General features: G+C 36.9%; 1 protein-coding gene across 4 annotated transcripts in view; it reads right to left on the bottom strand.

The window, feature by feature from the left end:
- The window catches only part of NAA35 (N-alpha-acetyltransferase 35, NatC auxiliary subunit), a 94790-nt gene that overhangs the window by 1619 nt on the left and 77012 nt on the right, over positions 1 to 16159 (bottom strand). For all 4 annotated transcript variants that reach the window (XM_028122234.2, XM_028122237.2, XM_028122236.2 and 1 more), the window contains exons 15-21: positions 10980 to 11046; positions 9299 to 9397; positions 8606 to 8784; positions 5258 to 5394; positions 4321 to 4388; positions 3295 to 3435; positions 2770 to 2892 (exon numbers count right to left, since the gene is read on the bottom strand). In XM_028122234.2, coding sequence (XP_027978035.2) covers positions 2770 to 2892; positions 3295 to 3435; positions 4321 to 4388; positions 5258 to 5394; positions 8606 to 8784; positions 9299 to 9397; positions 10980 to 11046 — 814 coding nt within the window. The remainder of the gene's footprint in view (positions 1 to 2769; positions 2893 to 3294; positions 3436 to 4320; positions 4389 to 5257; positions 5395 to 8605; positions 8785 to 9298; positions 9398 to 10979; positions 11047 to 16159) is intronic.

Here is a 16159-nt window from a genome sequence, read left to right as displayed (position 1 = left end):
TTTTTTTTTTTAAGATTTTATTTATTTGACAGACAGCAAGGGAGGAACACAAGCAGGGGGAGTGGGAGAGGGAGAGGCAGGCTTCCTGCTGAGCAGGGAGCCCAATGTGGGGCTCAATCCCAGGGCCCTGGGACCATGACCTGAGCCGAAGGCAGACACTTAACGACTGAGCCACCCAGGCACCCGATATTTTATTAAATAAAGGCAACTTAACAACACGAACAGACATACTTTTCCGTGACCACAGAGCTCTACTTTGGTCAGCAGGGCTGCCCTGGAGGGGCCCCTGGGTCTCGCTCTCACTAAGCCTGAAGAGTGTCCGGCTGCAAAGAGAGCAGCAGAGCACTTGGGGTGCAGACTACGCAGCTGGAGTGCTTGCACTTCAGGTACTCGTCATGAAACCTCTGGCAAGTTCTCTAGGATCTCTGTTCCCCAGCTGCTTCATCTGTAAGCGTGGGGACATTAACTTGACTCCCATGCCCGCACAGACCTGCTAAGAGGATTACTAAGTGAGCTAATCCATACTACGAGCTGAGAACCACGCCTGGCAGGTAGGAGGTGTCCTGTGTTTACTGTCACTCCTGACTACGCTTGGCCGAAAAGTTTCACCTGAACAAATGAACAGCAGAGGACTGGAATGCTGCATTCCTCCTAAGAGGGAGTAACGTGCAACCTGAAGAAAAAAGCTCCCACTACTCCTCGTTGCTGACTGACCTCTCTCCAGAAACACACCTCAACACAGGTTTGGAACAGCTTCTCCTCAGCCCCAGATAACACATCCGCCTGTCCGGATGACAACTCCGTCTAGGCCTCCAACAGGCACGTCCCAACCTGAGCTCCTGACTTCTCGGTCCAGTCTCCCACCTGCCCCTGCTCCACCCGCAGCCCTCTCCACTGGTTCCATCCACTCAGGGGCTCAGGCCCAAACCCTGAAAGTCCTCCTTAACGCCTCTTTTCCTCACCCACATCCAGTCCATCTTGCTTCAGATCACCTCCATGGTCCACACCATCTCTCACCAGATCACTGCTGTGGGTACCTGCTCCTACCTTTGCCCCTACCACAGTCTATTTTCAGCACCGGGGCCAGAGTGAACCTTTACAACAAAAATCCAATCTGGTCATTCCTCTGCTCAAAAACCTCCCAGTGGCTCACCTTGTTCGTCGTACTCCAGCCACATCAGTCCGTGCCCTTGGGGTCTTTACATGTGCAGATCCCTCTGCCCATAGGGTTCCATCCCCAGTGGCCATGCAACTTGCTTTTTCACCTTCTTCAGAGATTTGCTCACAGACCACCTTAACTTAAAAATGCCTAATCCTCCGCTACCTCCCTACTCATAGTATTCACTATCCCCATTCCCAGCTTGATTTTTCATAGTCCTTATGACCTTCTAATATACTAGGTAATTTATTTACTGTCTGCAACCTCCACCACCCTCAGGAGGGCTGAGATTTGTCTAGTTTTCTTCATTAGTTTTTACCACAGGGCTGGGGACATATTAGGCACTCAACAAGTATTTGTTGAGTAAACAAATTAAGTTCATGGAAAGAAATATACCATCTATTATAGGTACCTTCCTCTAATTTTTACATTCCCCCTTGTATTTTCTTTTATTACATGATTATATAGAACAAAAAGTCATCTCTCTCCTATCCCTGTTTCCCAAGGCACTAGGCTCCCCTCCCAGGAAGCAAACACTGTTATCAATTCTTACATAATTCTTACATCTCTTTCTGGAGATATATTATACTCCTATAGTATTTGCACACATACAGAGTTCCTGGGCCTCTTCTGATTGAAATGGCAGCATACTCATCGCAGTTTAGTACTTTGCTCTTTAAACTTCTTATATCCTGAAGAACATTCCATTACAGTATTTAACAACCGTCCTTTTCAAGACTACACAGTATTATATGATGGATCATCACTCATTTGACAGTCTCTGTTGAGGGACAGTGAAGTTTCCTTCTTTGCTATGAGAATCCTGCTGCAATGAGGACTCCTGCGTAAACCACTTGCTTCCCTCACTGCCCACACGTGCACATGTGTTAGATAAATCCCAAGCAGCAGCACTGCTTGGCCTAAGCATCTGTGCTTTTTTAACAGTAACTGCTATTAAATTCCCTTTCATGGAGGTTGTACCAAGATATACTCCCCAAAACAGTCTGAGTGTTAAAGGCAAAGCACTCTCATTTGTGGAATCCATGCATGTCAATATAATCAGGCATACAGCAAACTGTGAAAGCAACAAGAGGCTGCAACTCAGTATTCTGCAAGTTCCAAGGTCTGTAGAATAATATCTCAAAATAAAGTCTTCGAACAGTAGGCCTGATTTTAAATGGTCAAGTGGAATAAGGTTTTTACTTCCTGTGATAATTGACCAGAGCATTTTTCATATTTTTAAGATTTATATAATTAGATTTTAATATAGTAAACTATACATTAAAATAAATTTTAAATGTCACCATTTCCGAACAGTGGATCACTCCTGGATCCTATTTCTGTTCTGCCTACACACTTTATGGTTCTATGTCTTAATTTCTCTTTGCATTGATCTCTAAATTTACACAAAGGAGCTATTTGCTTTCTTTCATCAGATAATTTACGTCTTGCAAGGTTAGGTTAGCAAAGCCATTTAAAATCCTTGCCAGAAACATGAGAGGCTTCACTATTAATACTGTAAGGTTCATTTTTATAAACTGTCATCCAATAGTAAGATACCTATTTCCTGCCAAGCTTTTCCTCCAGAATTACTGTGACTGCAGTCTTACCTCATGGTCTGGGTTTGGGATATTTTCCAGGATCATTTTTGCCTGCTGAAAGTGCTTACTAGCTGCCACATACAGTTCTGGAGACTGAGGAGGAGGGCTGTATTTATTGAGGTCAGACATTTCCTAAAAAGGGGGGGAAATACTATATTATTCAAAACATGTTTAATATGAAAAACTCTAAAACAGCTTTTGTAATTAAAGAATTCTACCTGATTCACGATTCATATAGAGACACTAAAGCAAACACTCAGCATATGTCCCTATTTTTCCCTACGTAATATTCAATTCCCAACCTTCGTATGCTACCTCATATTATCCTCATACTTAAAATAACTCTTAATGGGATGAGTGCATCCAAAAAGAGCCAAATAATTTTCACACTAATTAAAGCTGCTGTTTTATCGCCTTGTTGCTGGCCCAATAATAGTCTGATTTGACTATTTTAATGAAATGGCTAGGTACAAACAGCCTATCTCTAAGGTCTAAGACTACTTCCTTTACAATTGCTTTAATAAGCAGAGTCACCTTGAACTGCAGATAGTGCACCGGTGGTGGTGTCATTACACTGTTGAATGGAGCAAATCTGTGCTCGTATCGAACTTGTTCACTATCAAGCTCAAACTTGGGTTTTCGTACTTTGCCATCCATGTCAAATGCTACCATGGTCTAAAAGAAAATGAAAGAAAAGACTGTATCATTTTGAAAAAGTGAACTCATTAGTACAGAATAGAAACAGCTATTTACACAAAGTTAAAACAATTTTAAGGTTCAGAAATCAGGAACAGGAAGAGAAAAACTGGCTTTAGTATTTTTATGTCATGTGCCATATTTACATAAAAAATTTTCAAGTTCCAGTGTTTAATCCATTACTGTATTTCCCAGTGAAATTGTACCACGTGCACATTATTCTGCTATGACACATGCTTTTACAGTTGCTTGAAACCTTCAAGTAAAAGCTTCTAAAGAAAAGAAGTCATATATAATAAAAGCATAGGTCCTGTTTCTCAAACATAAGTCCATGTTCTGTTTCATATATTTTAACATAAGTTGTCTCAAATAATTTCTTGAATTGCCAAGTACAGCTTAAGAGTTAGCACTTGCTACCACGTGAAAATGCTTGCTTTTGCTTAAGCCATTCATTGTGGAGCCTACCCCCTTCCTAGTATGCTCCTTACACAAACCTCATCTCTTCTAAGAAACCTTTTCTGATCATGAATCAGAAATAAACTCTGCCTTGTCTTATTACTTGTGTCACACATGTCACCTGACCTGTCATTACCTAGACACTTAAGACTTGGTATCCTTAAATGTACTCCATAGAAGATACCTGACACATGGCAAGGATGTTAAATTAATACTTGTCTACAAATACTTGCTAAACAAAATTAATGAAAACTAGACTGGAAAAAAAGGTAATTTAAGCAGATGGTTAGTAAACACAAAGGTAAAATTAGAATCTGGAAAGAATCACAGAAAAGAGTCCATTTTAATTAAACTATGTAACAGCAATGTAGTTAAAAAGCAAAAGGAACTTCATTTGTGACGACTTACTTTAAACATTCCAGCACACATGTTCTGATATGCCTGGCTCATTGTGATCTCTCGGCTCAAGGGGCGAACTGTAATTAAAAAGAAAATTACCCACACTCTTTTCCCCCTCCTCTTGCATTACTGCAGGAGAAAATCTAATTAAAAAAAAAACTTCTACCTTGTTTACTAAAATTAAAAATTCAAAGTTTGTTCCTACAGGTTAAATTTTCTGGCCCAAATCTACAAATAATAAAATAAAACTGAAAGCCTTTTTAAAAAGCCATATTCCCTAAATAAGTAATACCATAAAATTCTAGTATGAAGTAATTTTAACTTATTTTGAATTCACCATGCAGACTTAATTTCTGAATTAGGAAACCCATGCATATAGTCATTTAAAAACCCACCCAAACCGTTGAAATCCTAATGATATACACAGTAATATTCTGTAACATTTGTAGCAGTATCTGTACCCTTCCACTAGTGATCGAGAGAGCAGTGCCTCTGAAACATTTCTTTCTCCTCCTGGGCTTTGGGTGTTACACCAAGGCCCTCTGTGATCACCGTTCTGTGCCACTGTAACAGCACAGCTCCAGATCGACTCCCCTCCAAGTGGTCAGCCTTCTGTCAAAAGATCAAGGGTCTTCTGCTGCCTTGTTCCTTGACTTACCCTACTCGCACACTCCATGTGGCCTACTTCTTCTTGTCCTAAGGTCCTCTAACACACAAAATAGCCAAGAAGTAAAAGAAATGCAAGGGAAGGCACCAAAGAGGCTTGTGTCACTAACACTGGGACTCAGTTTATACCTTATACTTTCTGAAGAGAAGATGGGCAAGAACTGAGATGTAAGGACTAATTCACCCATAACAAGGCATAGGCAGCTCTCCATCTACTTGCAGAAATTAAAGTGCACTCCAATGTTTGTTACTTCTTAAATTTAAAAAGAATCCACGGTACCTTTCTTCTTTTTTTTTGTTTTTTTACTACTCCGGCCTTTCTGCTGCTCTTCCATGATCCTTTCCTCTGCCATCTGAGAGCCATCAGCACGACTTAATGTAGACATCAACCATGCATAAAGGAATTCTGAGAGATACCTTCAAGGGTACCAAATGTTAGTTAATGGAAGATGTCTACATGAGATAGCTTCATCACCACAGGTATTGGTATTAATAAAGAGATACTTTTAATACTGCTTTAAAAGTTAAAAAAAAAAACCCCAAAATCCAGATTATCCAATTAGATAACTGATACATTAGATTTTACAAGAAATTAGCACTACACATGAGTAACTTTTCCTTTCTTGTAGCCTTATATTGCTGGACAATGCTGAAAAATGCTTAATTCCTACAATGATACGCATTTTACAATTTTTCAAAAGACTTCTTGATAATTATATTTATGTATGTAAATCAAATGAATGCACACTAAATTGTTCTTTTTTATTATATCAGGACACATTTCACCTTAGCCTATTAAGAAAATATTTCATTTTCCCATTAACTGCAAGAGAATGCAAATACAGAAAAAAAATGTAAAACTGTAGGCATTATACCAAAGCATTCTAAAAAATTAAGAACATTCAAGCTTATAATTTACTTGAGTTTATTCAATAAATGAAGTGTGAAACAGATTATTCCACCTGATACTAACTTTTCAGAAGCTTAACCAACATTACATTCTCCTATGCCCAGAAAAAGTGGTTCAAATCTAGGATATGAATATATATAGTTTATAATATAACCCATAATAAATAAAATTAAGGACCACTATTACATTAAGCTAAAATCAAAGATTAGAAATTTTATTATGGGGGCGCCTGGGTGGCTCAGTGGTTAAGCATCTGCCTTCAGCTCAGGTCATGATCCCAGGGTCCTGGGATCGAGCCCCACATCGGGCTCCCTGCTCAGTGGAGAGTCTGCTTCTCCCTCTCCCACTCCCCCTGCTTGTGTTCCTGCTCTCACTGTGTCTCTCTCTGTCAAATAAATAAATAAAATGAGCACATAATGCCTATTTCCAAAATTCTCCAAAAAGTTGTAAGGCAGGTTACAATATTAAAATGCTGACCTTCCCACCAAAAAAAAAAAAGAAAAACAAAGAGAGAAAGAAAATTTAAAGCAAAACAGTAACTAGTCAAAAGATACACCTGAGGATAAACATCGTTCCTTTTTGTTGTAGCAAAACAAAAGCCTCACAGTCAATAAATCAAAACTGTACTGGCAAAAAACAAACAAACAAAAAAACTCTCCAAAACCGCCTGGAATGGCTTAGGTGCTGTGTTTTAAAGCTAAACTGAGCACTATGCAGAACTCCTGGCAACTAAGGCAAACTGGGAAATATCTTTTCATTAAAAAAAAAAAAAAAGGCAAATAGTTCACATGAAGAGAAAATAATTTCTGACAATGAATTTAAGAAAAGCGTTTAGAATATCCTTTTACAGGGTACAAATGATTTTTTCCCTATTACACTACAAAATCTGAGGGTCTATATCTTAACGAAAGGATTTCTACAGGGAATTAATGCTGCTGTCTTCCAAATATCAAACACAAGGATAGATGAGTGAAGGATATAGTTGGCACAAGTCAGGCTTTTCTTGTCAAATATCAGATATCTCAGTGAGCTTTTATTAAATGCATTATCAAAATTAATACACAATTATATCTAAGGAGAATCAGAGTACAGTATTCTAGACCAGTGGTTCTCAAATTGTGATCTCTGGACCACCAGCAGTATCACCAGAACTAGTTAGAAATGCAAATGACTGGTCCTATCCCAGACCTACTGTACCAGGAACTCAAGGGACCATGCCTAGCAAGTCACCATGATGCACTTGAAAGTTTAAGAATCAGTGTTTTCTACTGTTCATTTTTAAAGGGCCCACATGCTTTAGGAATGATTATATTCATGAACAATAACAACAACAAGCTTATCTTGTGAAAATGCTGGAGGCCAATCTATAATTTTGAAATTGAAAAGCAGTTAAAACTAACATGAAAGTAGACCACAAGGGTATTTATAGGCAAAAACTAAAATTTCTTTCATTAAAATGTAATGAATCTGCTCAAATATGCAGACACATTTCTAATGGAGTGTTTATGTGATTATCATTCATTTGCTGAATTAAGAGCCCAATTCTTTGTGCCAAAAAGCATATGAAAATTTTATTTTGAGGAATCAAGAGCACAAAGGCTTCCCATTAGCTGCCTCAAACCTCGGAGACAGAACTTGAGCATGTTCCCCTACAAAATGGTTTGAATACTGCGTCTACTGTGAGTTAATAACAAAACGTATGCCAAATAGCTATATCAACACCTGTTGGTAAGACTTGTTACCTACATAAATATTGGAGAGTATACCAAATAATATTATTCTCATATTACTTTAGTTCATGTTCAAATTCAAGTTTCATAGTCAAAAGAGTTATGTTAGGAGCCCTAGCAGCCATGATAACAAAACCATGTCAGTGTGGAAGAGAATTACTTTCCTTCCTTCATAGCGGCGATTCCAAGGGATATACAGTATCTTAATTTACTATGTTAAATAATTCAAATATGAGTTAAAAAGATGAACCATATTAAGATCTTATATACTAAACTTAGCTGTTTGCCATGAGCAACACTGGTTAATCTTATTTTAATAAATTACTACCGTCCTTGGCCAGACTAAGAAAAAGATATATTGGCTCTTAATTTATTTTGTTTCTGTGGCAGCTTTCCCATGTGTAAAGTATTTCCAAGAATCCTCTTACTAGGTTTCTTCATCTCATCTTCAAGTGAAAGTGAAGAACTACTGGCTGGGGATGGTGAGCTCTTATCAGCTCCTTCCAAGCTCCTGAGATAAATCCCCAGGGCGGCAGTTTGCAAAAGTTATGTTCCCAATGATAATTTTAGCCACAATTTCTTCTCTGAGCAAAGATCTGGTTCAGATTTCGAACTTTAATTCAGTTAAGTACATGCCACAGCTAGCACCTAGCGTCACTGAAGTCAGGACTAAATCTGTGTTAATTTTTCTCTCTAGAAACAGACAAAAGCTCTTCAATTAATCCATTTACTTTGGAGCCACTTCTATTAATTTTTAAATAAATATTCAATGGCTGGAAAAAACATATTTGTATGATGTTACAGCACTTAAAGATGTTCAAAACGATCTGGCTCTAATTTTTAATAGATATTTTTCAATTGTCCCACAACTAAAATTAAAATACATTAAATAAAAAAGTACCCTGAAATGATATTCTTTTCTAGAGATGCTCTCTCAGATCTTATCTACTCTACCCACCACCAATTTTAACTCACGTTGTTCTCTTACCAATATATGTAGTAGTACTCGTGCATGCTGTAGAGCTCCAATTCAAAGCCACTCAGAAGATACTGGATCATAATTCGAAGGTTATGATAAAGGACCCAGGTACCTAAACAGGCCAAATGTTGCCTTTGGGGTTCCTGTTTCAACAGCATAGTGTGAAGGGCTGCATCAACCTTCTCTGCCTATCAGAATAAAATGTCATAACATTGACTTTCTTTTCAAGGTAATGAGAGAATTAAAAAAAAAAAAACAACAAACAGCTAAAATAAAAATGTAAAACTTGTCACGTAAAGAACTCATACTTTCAAAACATTTTTCGTTAGATTTAACGTTAGATTTCACAGCGGGTAACATTTACATAAACAAAAATACAAAATACTGACTTCAGGTCTCTAGTTATGTTATCAATTAATATTGCTGCTTACAAATTAAAATTTTTATTAGAATGTGAATTTGTTATAAAACTATAGTTCTACATATATTTTACAATTTATTCTGATTATCAAAGATATTATATATATATTATCTCAGTTTGGATTATTGTTCTTTTTGTAAACTCTTTGATACATGAAACTGTTACACTGAAGTTAAAAATAAATTCATCACACTGAAAAATTAAATAGTCAAAATACCATTCCAAAGAATTATTTTTGAAAAATCAGATCAAGGTACGTGAGTATCTTAGTTGGCTCTTACCTCATCCTGCAAGGTAGCGAATTCCTCAAGAATATGACCGAGCTTATCTCTCTGTCGAGCCCTATTATGTCCATGGATCTGAATAAGACTACAGAAGGGCTGTAATACACACACAGTTTGTTAACTGTCAATGTAAAACTACTTGACACTAAATAAAATTAACATTCCAAGTTTTCAAACTTGAGTTTAAGGGGGAAAAAAAAACCTGTTGATGTAAGAATCAGGACTGTGCATATTTCTTACATAGGCATTTCTTTTTAAGGAAACTCAACATGAGAATTTATTAAAAGCCAGAAGAAAGTGGCTGTTAATGAAACTTGCTTTCATACGGCAAAAAAATCTTACTTTGATCTTTAGTTATCTTCCCACAGTTTCAAGAGAACGGTTTCTTTTCTGCTTATTTCACGCTATAAGCCAATGTTCAAGGGTGACATTTCTGTGCTGCTTTAAACACACCAGAACAATTACAAGGCTTGAACCCTGAATAACACAAGGGTTAGGGGCACTTATACCCCAGTCAAAAATCCATGTACAACTTCTGACTCTCCAAAAACTTAACTACTAATAGCCTACTGTTGACTGGAAGCCTTACTGAGAACATACACAGTCGGTTAACTCCTATTTTGTATATGTATTATATACTGTATTCTTACAACAAAGTAAGCTAGAGGAAGGAAAATGTTATTAAGAAAATCTTAAGAAAGACAAAATGCATTTATAGTACTGTTACTATATTGAAAATCGGTGTATAAGTGGACCTGTACAGTTCAAACCTATGTTGTTCAAGGGTCAGTTGTTATCTAGAAACCCTAAGGTTCTTCTATTCCTATTCTACATCATAAAATACTTCACTAATCAGACAGTACTGAATGATAGTATGCTCTAAGAAATACGAATTAGAAGGTATAATTTTAAATTTGTACAGTTTGACAGATATTCTCTCACTTGATCAATAGCTAGCCTCTAAGAAGTACAGGGGCAGTATTAACACCTCACTTTTTAAAGACTGGGAAGTGTATAGAAAACTAAAGTGATCTGCACGATAATAAAATGTTAATGATAAAAATGAAATCTGGCCTTTTAGTTCTGCTTTCACCATCCCACGCTGGCTTCCTATATATATGTATATATATATTTTAGTAACTGGAATTAGGCCCCCCAAAACTTGTGCTTCAGTTCTCCAAGAGAAATGTTTATATAATTAAATAAGAATGATTTATGATTAATTTAATCCACTACAAGATCTGTATTTTTTCCTAATTACCTGAGATTTGAAAAAAATTTGTGATCTTATCTACATTAATAATTTTAATTTTATTATATTCAAATAGTACAAAAAGAAGGTATCTGGGACTGTTACAAACATTCCTTGTTTATAAGATCAAAAGTAGTTTTTGTGCCCATTTACAAAAAATGTGTACAACTTGTTCTGTTTCTGTGGTCCCTGGGGGTTACAGTGAAGACATCAAAGGTGCCTCAGTAGCTAACAACCTGCCAGGAAGACTTGAGGTTAGAAAGCTATCTACTTGAGTGTAAGAGGAGACAGAAATGTTTTATTTATTCAATGAAAATGAATAAGAAATGTCAGATGAAAAAAATAACACAAATTAGTGCTACTGAAAGAATTACACCCCACAATTTTTAAAGTATCCATCACAATGATCCAAATTGTAGTTCTTACCCGAACACAGTGAGTAACAAAGGAGTCAATACAGTCCTTAGCCTGGTGATTATTATATAGGCAGCACCTGTAAGATAATACTCATTAAAATCAAACTATTTGGCCTATAAAAAGCAGCAGTGATTACTATAGGTGCTACCAACAAAGGCGGTGGGAAAAAGAGAAAATGGAATCAAATACATTACTAAATTAAAAACTAGCATTAGATTAAGAAATATTACTGTGTTATTCACATAAATGTACACTATTTCCAATTCTTTTCAGTTCTGTATTTGGACAGAGTTGGATCCAACGAGATCAAATTAACATGAGAAGAAAAACTCCAAAATGCCACTTTTTCATGACCCTACTGCAATGTTATTTTTCTACAACTGACACTCTCATGGACTGTGTAATAGTAATTACAAAGAAAATACTGTACAGAATCCTAATTTTTTCAAGATGTACCCACATTTCCAACCACTGGCCAAAATCATCACCTATACATTTCTGGTACCTCATCGTCTATCCTCATGAAGTGGTTTCCTTGTGTTCCTTATCTCAGTTAACAGCATCACTTCTTGACTAAAGCCCTCCTGAGCACAGTCTGGGAGGATCTGCTACTTGCCTAGCCCTGGAGGAACTACAGGGGCCGGATAGATGGGAAGATTGTTTTTTTCTATCCCTGAGGTGGGAGGTCAGTAGTCCTTTGCACCTAAGAAGATGGGAAAAAGCAAAGACTTTCCCCTGGCACACTGCAGGGGCAGACAATGTACTACTCCTCAGTGTTTGCCATAACTGAACAATCTGACCAGAACCTCAAAGATAAACAGAGCCATAGTCATGCAACGGAAAATGATAGTGCCTGCAGCAGCCAAGTGAAAAGAAAAGGTGGAATGCCTGGAATAGGTGGTGGCAAGAGAAAAGGCGATCAAAATAAAACTCTTAAAAAAAAAAAAAAAAAGACTTTCTGGATCCCCAAATCAGGCTTTTCAAATTTAAACATTCAATAGAAGACAGACACTCACTAAAGCCTTGAAGGTCAAGAGGAAGAACTTTCTCACATCATGGCAAAAAACAACAAAAGAGAGAAATAAATATAAATAAAAGAGATAAATATGAAGAATATGGAGAAGAGATGTAAAGACAATATATGAGGGGCTCTAAGAAAAAAACATGAAGGTGAAGCAATAATTACATAAAAAATAATAAAGGATAATTATTGATTGGAAGACATGAGGCTTTAATGACTGAGTTTCTGAAATGATTAGCTGAAAATCACACAAGTACATTCTGGTAAAACCCTTAAACTCAAAAAAGAAAAAGAAAAAAAGAAAAGAAACTTTACAATCTTCCAGAAGAAAGTGTCAAATCACTTATGAAGGAAAAAAATAACCAGATCAGGATCACATTTCTTTCTTTTTTTCTTTTTTTTTTCAGGATCACATTTCTTATCTGTAACACTGGAATTTTAAACAGTGGAATAACAGGCGTGCCTGGGTGGCTCAGTCGGCTAAGCATCCGACTCTTGGTTTCAGCTCAGGTCATGATCTCAGGGTTGTGGGATCAAGCCCAGCAGGCTCCATGCTCAGAAGTCTACTTGAAATTCTTTCCCTCTTCCTTTGCCCCTCCCCACGCTCTCCCTCTCTCCCCCTCTAAAATAAATAAAATCTTTAAAAAAACCAGTGGAATAACATTTACAGATTATCATGCAATGAACTTTGTTATATATACAGTCAGTTCTTGATATTCATGGTAGTTCTGTTCTTTAAAGTTGTGGTGGACACTGAATTAGACAATACAGAAACACTGCTGCTAGGGTAAAATACAGGGTTAGGTTCCTGCCAGCCTCTGGTGATGCCATTTTCATCAACTGATCACTATATAACTTGTATTTTAAGATGCCTTATGTAATGTACATTGCTGATTCATTAGCAAACTCAGGCCTGAGTGAAGCTTATCTAACACACATACTCTCTCTGAAAGGCACACTACAGCCTTCCTGTGCTGAGGAATACTAGACAGCATATCATTACACATGGAGGCTATCTGAAACTATGAAATCACCATAAAAAGGACAGAAATGTGGAGACTGTGGTATCTAATGGAGCTGTTTACAGAGCTGCCTTGTTCAACACTGGGTGACTCATTATTTTGCTGCTCTGCATATGTCCATAAATTCAGCGAGAGTGGAGCAAATACCGATTTGAGGGTTACAAATACATTTTAGCAAGTAAGCAAGATTTGCAAATATGGAATCCTCAAACAATGTAGGCTGAACTGTAATTAAACCTAAATGGCTAACAATAAAAGTGCAAAAGGAGGATTGTTAAATAGAAAAGGAAAAAAAGCAAATTAGACATAGACACTATTTCACATACATCAGATTGTCAAAAATTCTGAAGTCTGATAATGACGAAGTCCAAAGTCTGGGAAAACTAGAATTCTTATACACTGTTTTCTGGCATACAAATTGGTTTAATTATTTCAGAAAGCAATTCGGCAAAACTAGTAAGGTTGAAGATGCACATATTCTATGATCAGCAATTAATCTCAATTTTTGTTTTTTCTTAAGATTTTATTTGAGAGAGAGATAGCGAGAGAGAGAGCACTAGTAGGGAGGAGAGGCAGAAGCAGGCTCCCTGTTGAGCAGGGAGCCCCATGTGGGGCTTGATCCCAGGATCCTGAGATCATGACCTGAGCTGAAGGCAGCCACTTAACCAAATGAGCCACCCAGGCACCCTTTAACTTCAGTTCTAAGTATATACAGCACATGTGCATAAGGAGACATATTCAAAAAAGTTCACCCCAGTATTTTTTTTTTTTTTTTTGAGAGAGAAAGTGCACAAGCTGGGGGTTGGGGGTTGGGGGAGATGGGGAAAGAGAGAGAGAATCCCAAGCAGGCTCCACATTCAGTGAGGAGTCTGACACAGAACTCAATCCCATGACCCCGAGATCAAGAGGCAGACACCCTGAGCCTAAGTCAAGAGGCAGACACCCAACCAACTGAGCCATCCAGGTGCCCCCAGCACTGTTTTCAACAGCAATAAATTAGAAACAACTTAAATGTCCGATTGTAGACAAACAACAAAAACAAACTATGTTCAAAGGGTGGATTTTAATGAATGAAGTAAGTCTGTGTGGATCAAACTGGATGATTTCAAAACCCTAATGCTGAATGAAAAAATCATGTTGCAAAAGGATGTATACAGTGTGACATTTATGTGAGGTCTTAAAATATATAAAATAAATGGATGTATCATTTCCGGATACACATATCTGGGTGAAGCATACAAGTATTCATAAGAGTGAGACACAAACTGTAGTGCAATGGTCACTCTAGGACCAGAGTGGGAGTAAAGGATGGAGTTGGGGAGGATTTGAAATTTTTTTTTGTAGGAGTAGTTCTCAAAATGTGGCCCAGGTTCCCCGAGTCGGGGTGGTGACCCTGGGATACTTTCCAGGGGAATACAAGGTCAAAACTATTCTCACAATAATGTTAAAATGTTATTTGACTTTTGCACTCATTCTCTCACAAGTGTATAGCAGTTGTTCCCAGAATACGTGGCATGCAGTATTACAACAAACTGAAAGCAGAAGCAGGTCAAAAAAATCCAGCTATCTTCTATTAAGACAGAAAAGAGATTTGCAAACATGTAAAACTGCCACTTTTATCATAATTTTTCTTAAAAACAGTTATTTTCCATAAAAATGTTATTTAGATTAATGTAATGGGTCTCTTATTTTTAAAAAATATTTTTAAAGTATTGTTTTAATTTCTAAAACAGTAGGTAGCAATATATATGACCTATATAAACAAAAGCTACTTGAGTCTTTAATAACTTTTAAGAATGTAAAGGTGTCCCAAGACAAAAAAGCTTGAGAACTGCTGATTTAGAGGTTAACTCTACTAATTTAATTAGTTTAAATTAGTGCTCCTTGATACTCAAGCTCAGCTCTACTCTGGGACCTTACAGATATTGCTGTCAGGAAGCCCCACTCCCCTGATTCTGCACAGCTCACTCCCTCAGTTCACTCGCATGTATCACCACTTGCAATAGGCCTTCCACAACTATCACGCCTAAGAGAACCATCTATCCCTTTATCTTTCTACAAAGCACTTATCATGACCTCACATTATGTATTTATCTACTGTTCAGTCTCTCCCAGTGCACTGGAAGTGGAAGACGCACATATTCTATGATCAGCAATTAATTTCAATTTTTGTTTTTTAAAGATTTATTTGAGAGAGAGATAGCAAGAGAGAGAGCGTTAGCAGGGAGGAGAGGCAGAAGGTATGTTCTTCTTTTCCCTAGAACCCAGAAAGGTGCCTGGCAATAGCAGGTACTAACTTACTGTATTTATTACAAAAGGGAACTGATAAAATTTATTAATTCATATAAATATACATTAAGTAGTTATCAAGTTTTATCAATCCTCCAAAAGGGGAATTTATAAAAACCAAGTAAAAATGTTGCTTAAAATGGATGGTAGTATAGGTAGCTGTCACAGTTTATACATCTGAGTCTTTGATATATTTAATTATAAATTTTAAAATAACTTTTGTCTCCATTTGCAGATAACATATATGCAGAAAACCTAAAGATTCCATTAAAAAAAAACTGTTAGAACTAATAAATTTAGTAAAGTTGCAGGGTACAAAAATCAATATACAAAAATCTGTTGCATTTTTATACATTAACAATAAACTATCAGAGAAATTAAGAAAACAATACCATTTACAACAGCACCAAAAAGAATAAAATATTTAGGAAAAATTTAACCAAGGAGGTGAAAGATCTATACATTAAAAACTGTAAGATACTGATTAGAGAAACTGAAGACACAAATAAATGGGAAGATATTCTGTGCTTATGGGTTGGAAGAATATTGTTAAAATGTCCATACTACCCAAAGTGATCTAGAGAGTCAATGCAATCCTCATCGAAATTCACAGATAGACAGAAAACAATCCTAAAATTTATATGGAACCACAAACACTCTGAATACCCAAAGAACAAAAAAGCTAGAGGTATCACAGTCCCTGATTTCAAACTTCACTACAAAAGCTACAGTAATCAACACAGAATGATACTGGGCATAGAAACAGACACACAGATCAATAAAACAGAAAAGAGAGCCAAGGGAAAAAAGCACGCATATATGGTCAATTAATTTTTGACAAAGAAGCCAAGAATACA

This window comes from Eumetopias jubatus, unplaced genomic scaffold (genome assembly GCF_037043125.1).
Source record: "Eumetopias jubatus isolate StellerSeaLion01/CBP00866 unplaced genomic scaffold, mEumJub1_p1.0 scaffold_15, whole genome shotgun sequence".
Classification (NCBI taxonomy): domain Eukaryota; kingdom Metazoa; phylum Chordata; class Mammalia; order Carnivora; family Otariidae; genus Eumetopias; species Eumetopias jubatus.
This window is presented reverse-complemented; position numbering and strand designations above follow the sequence as displayed.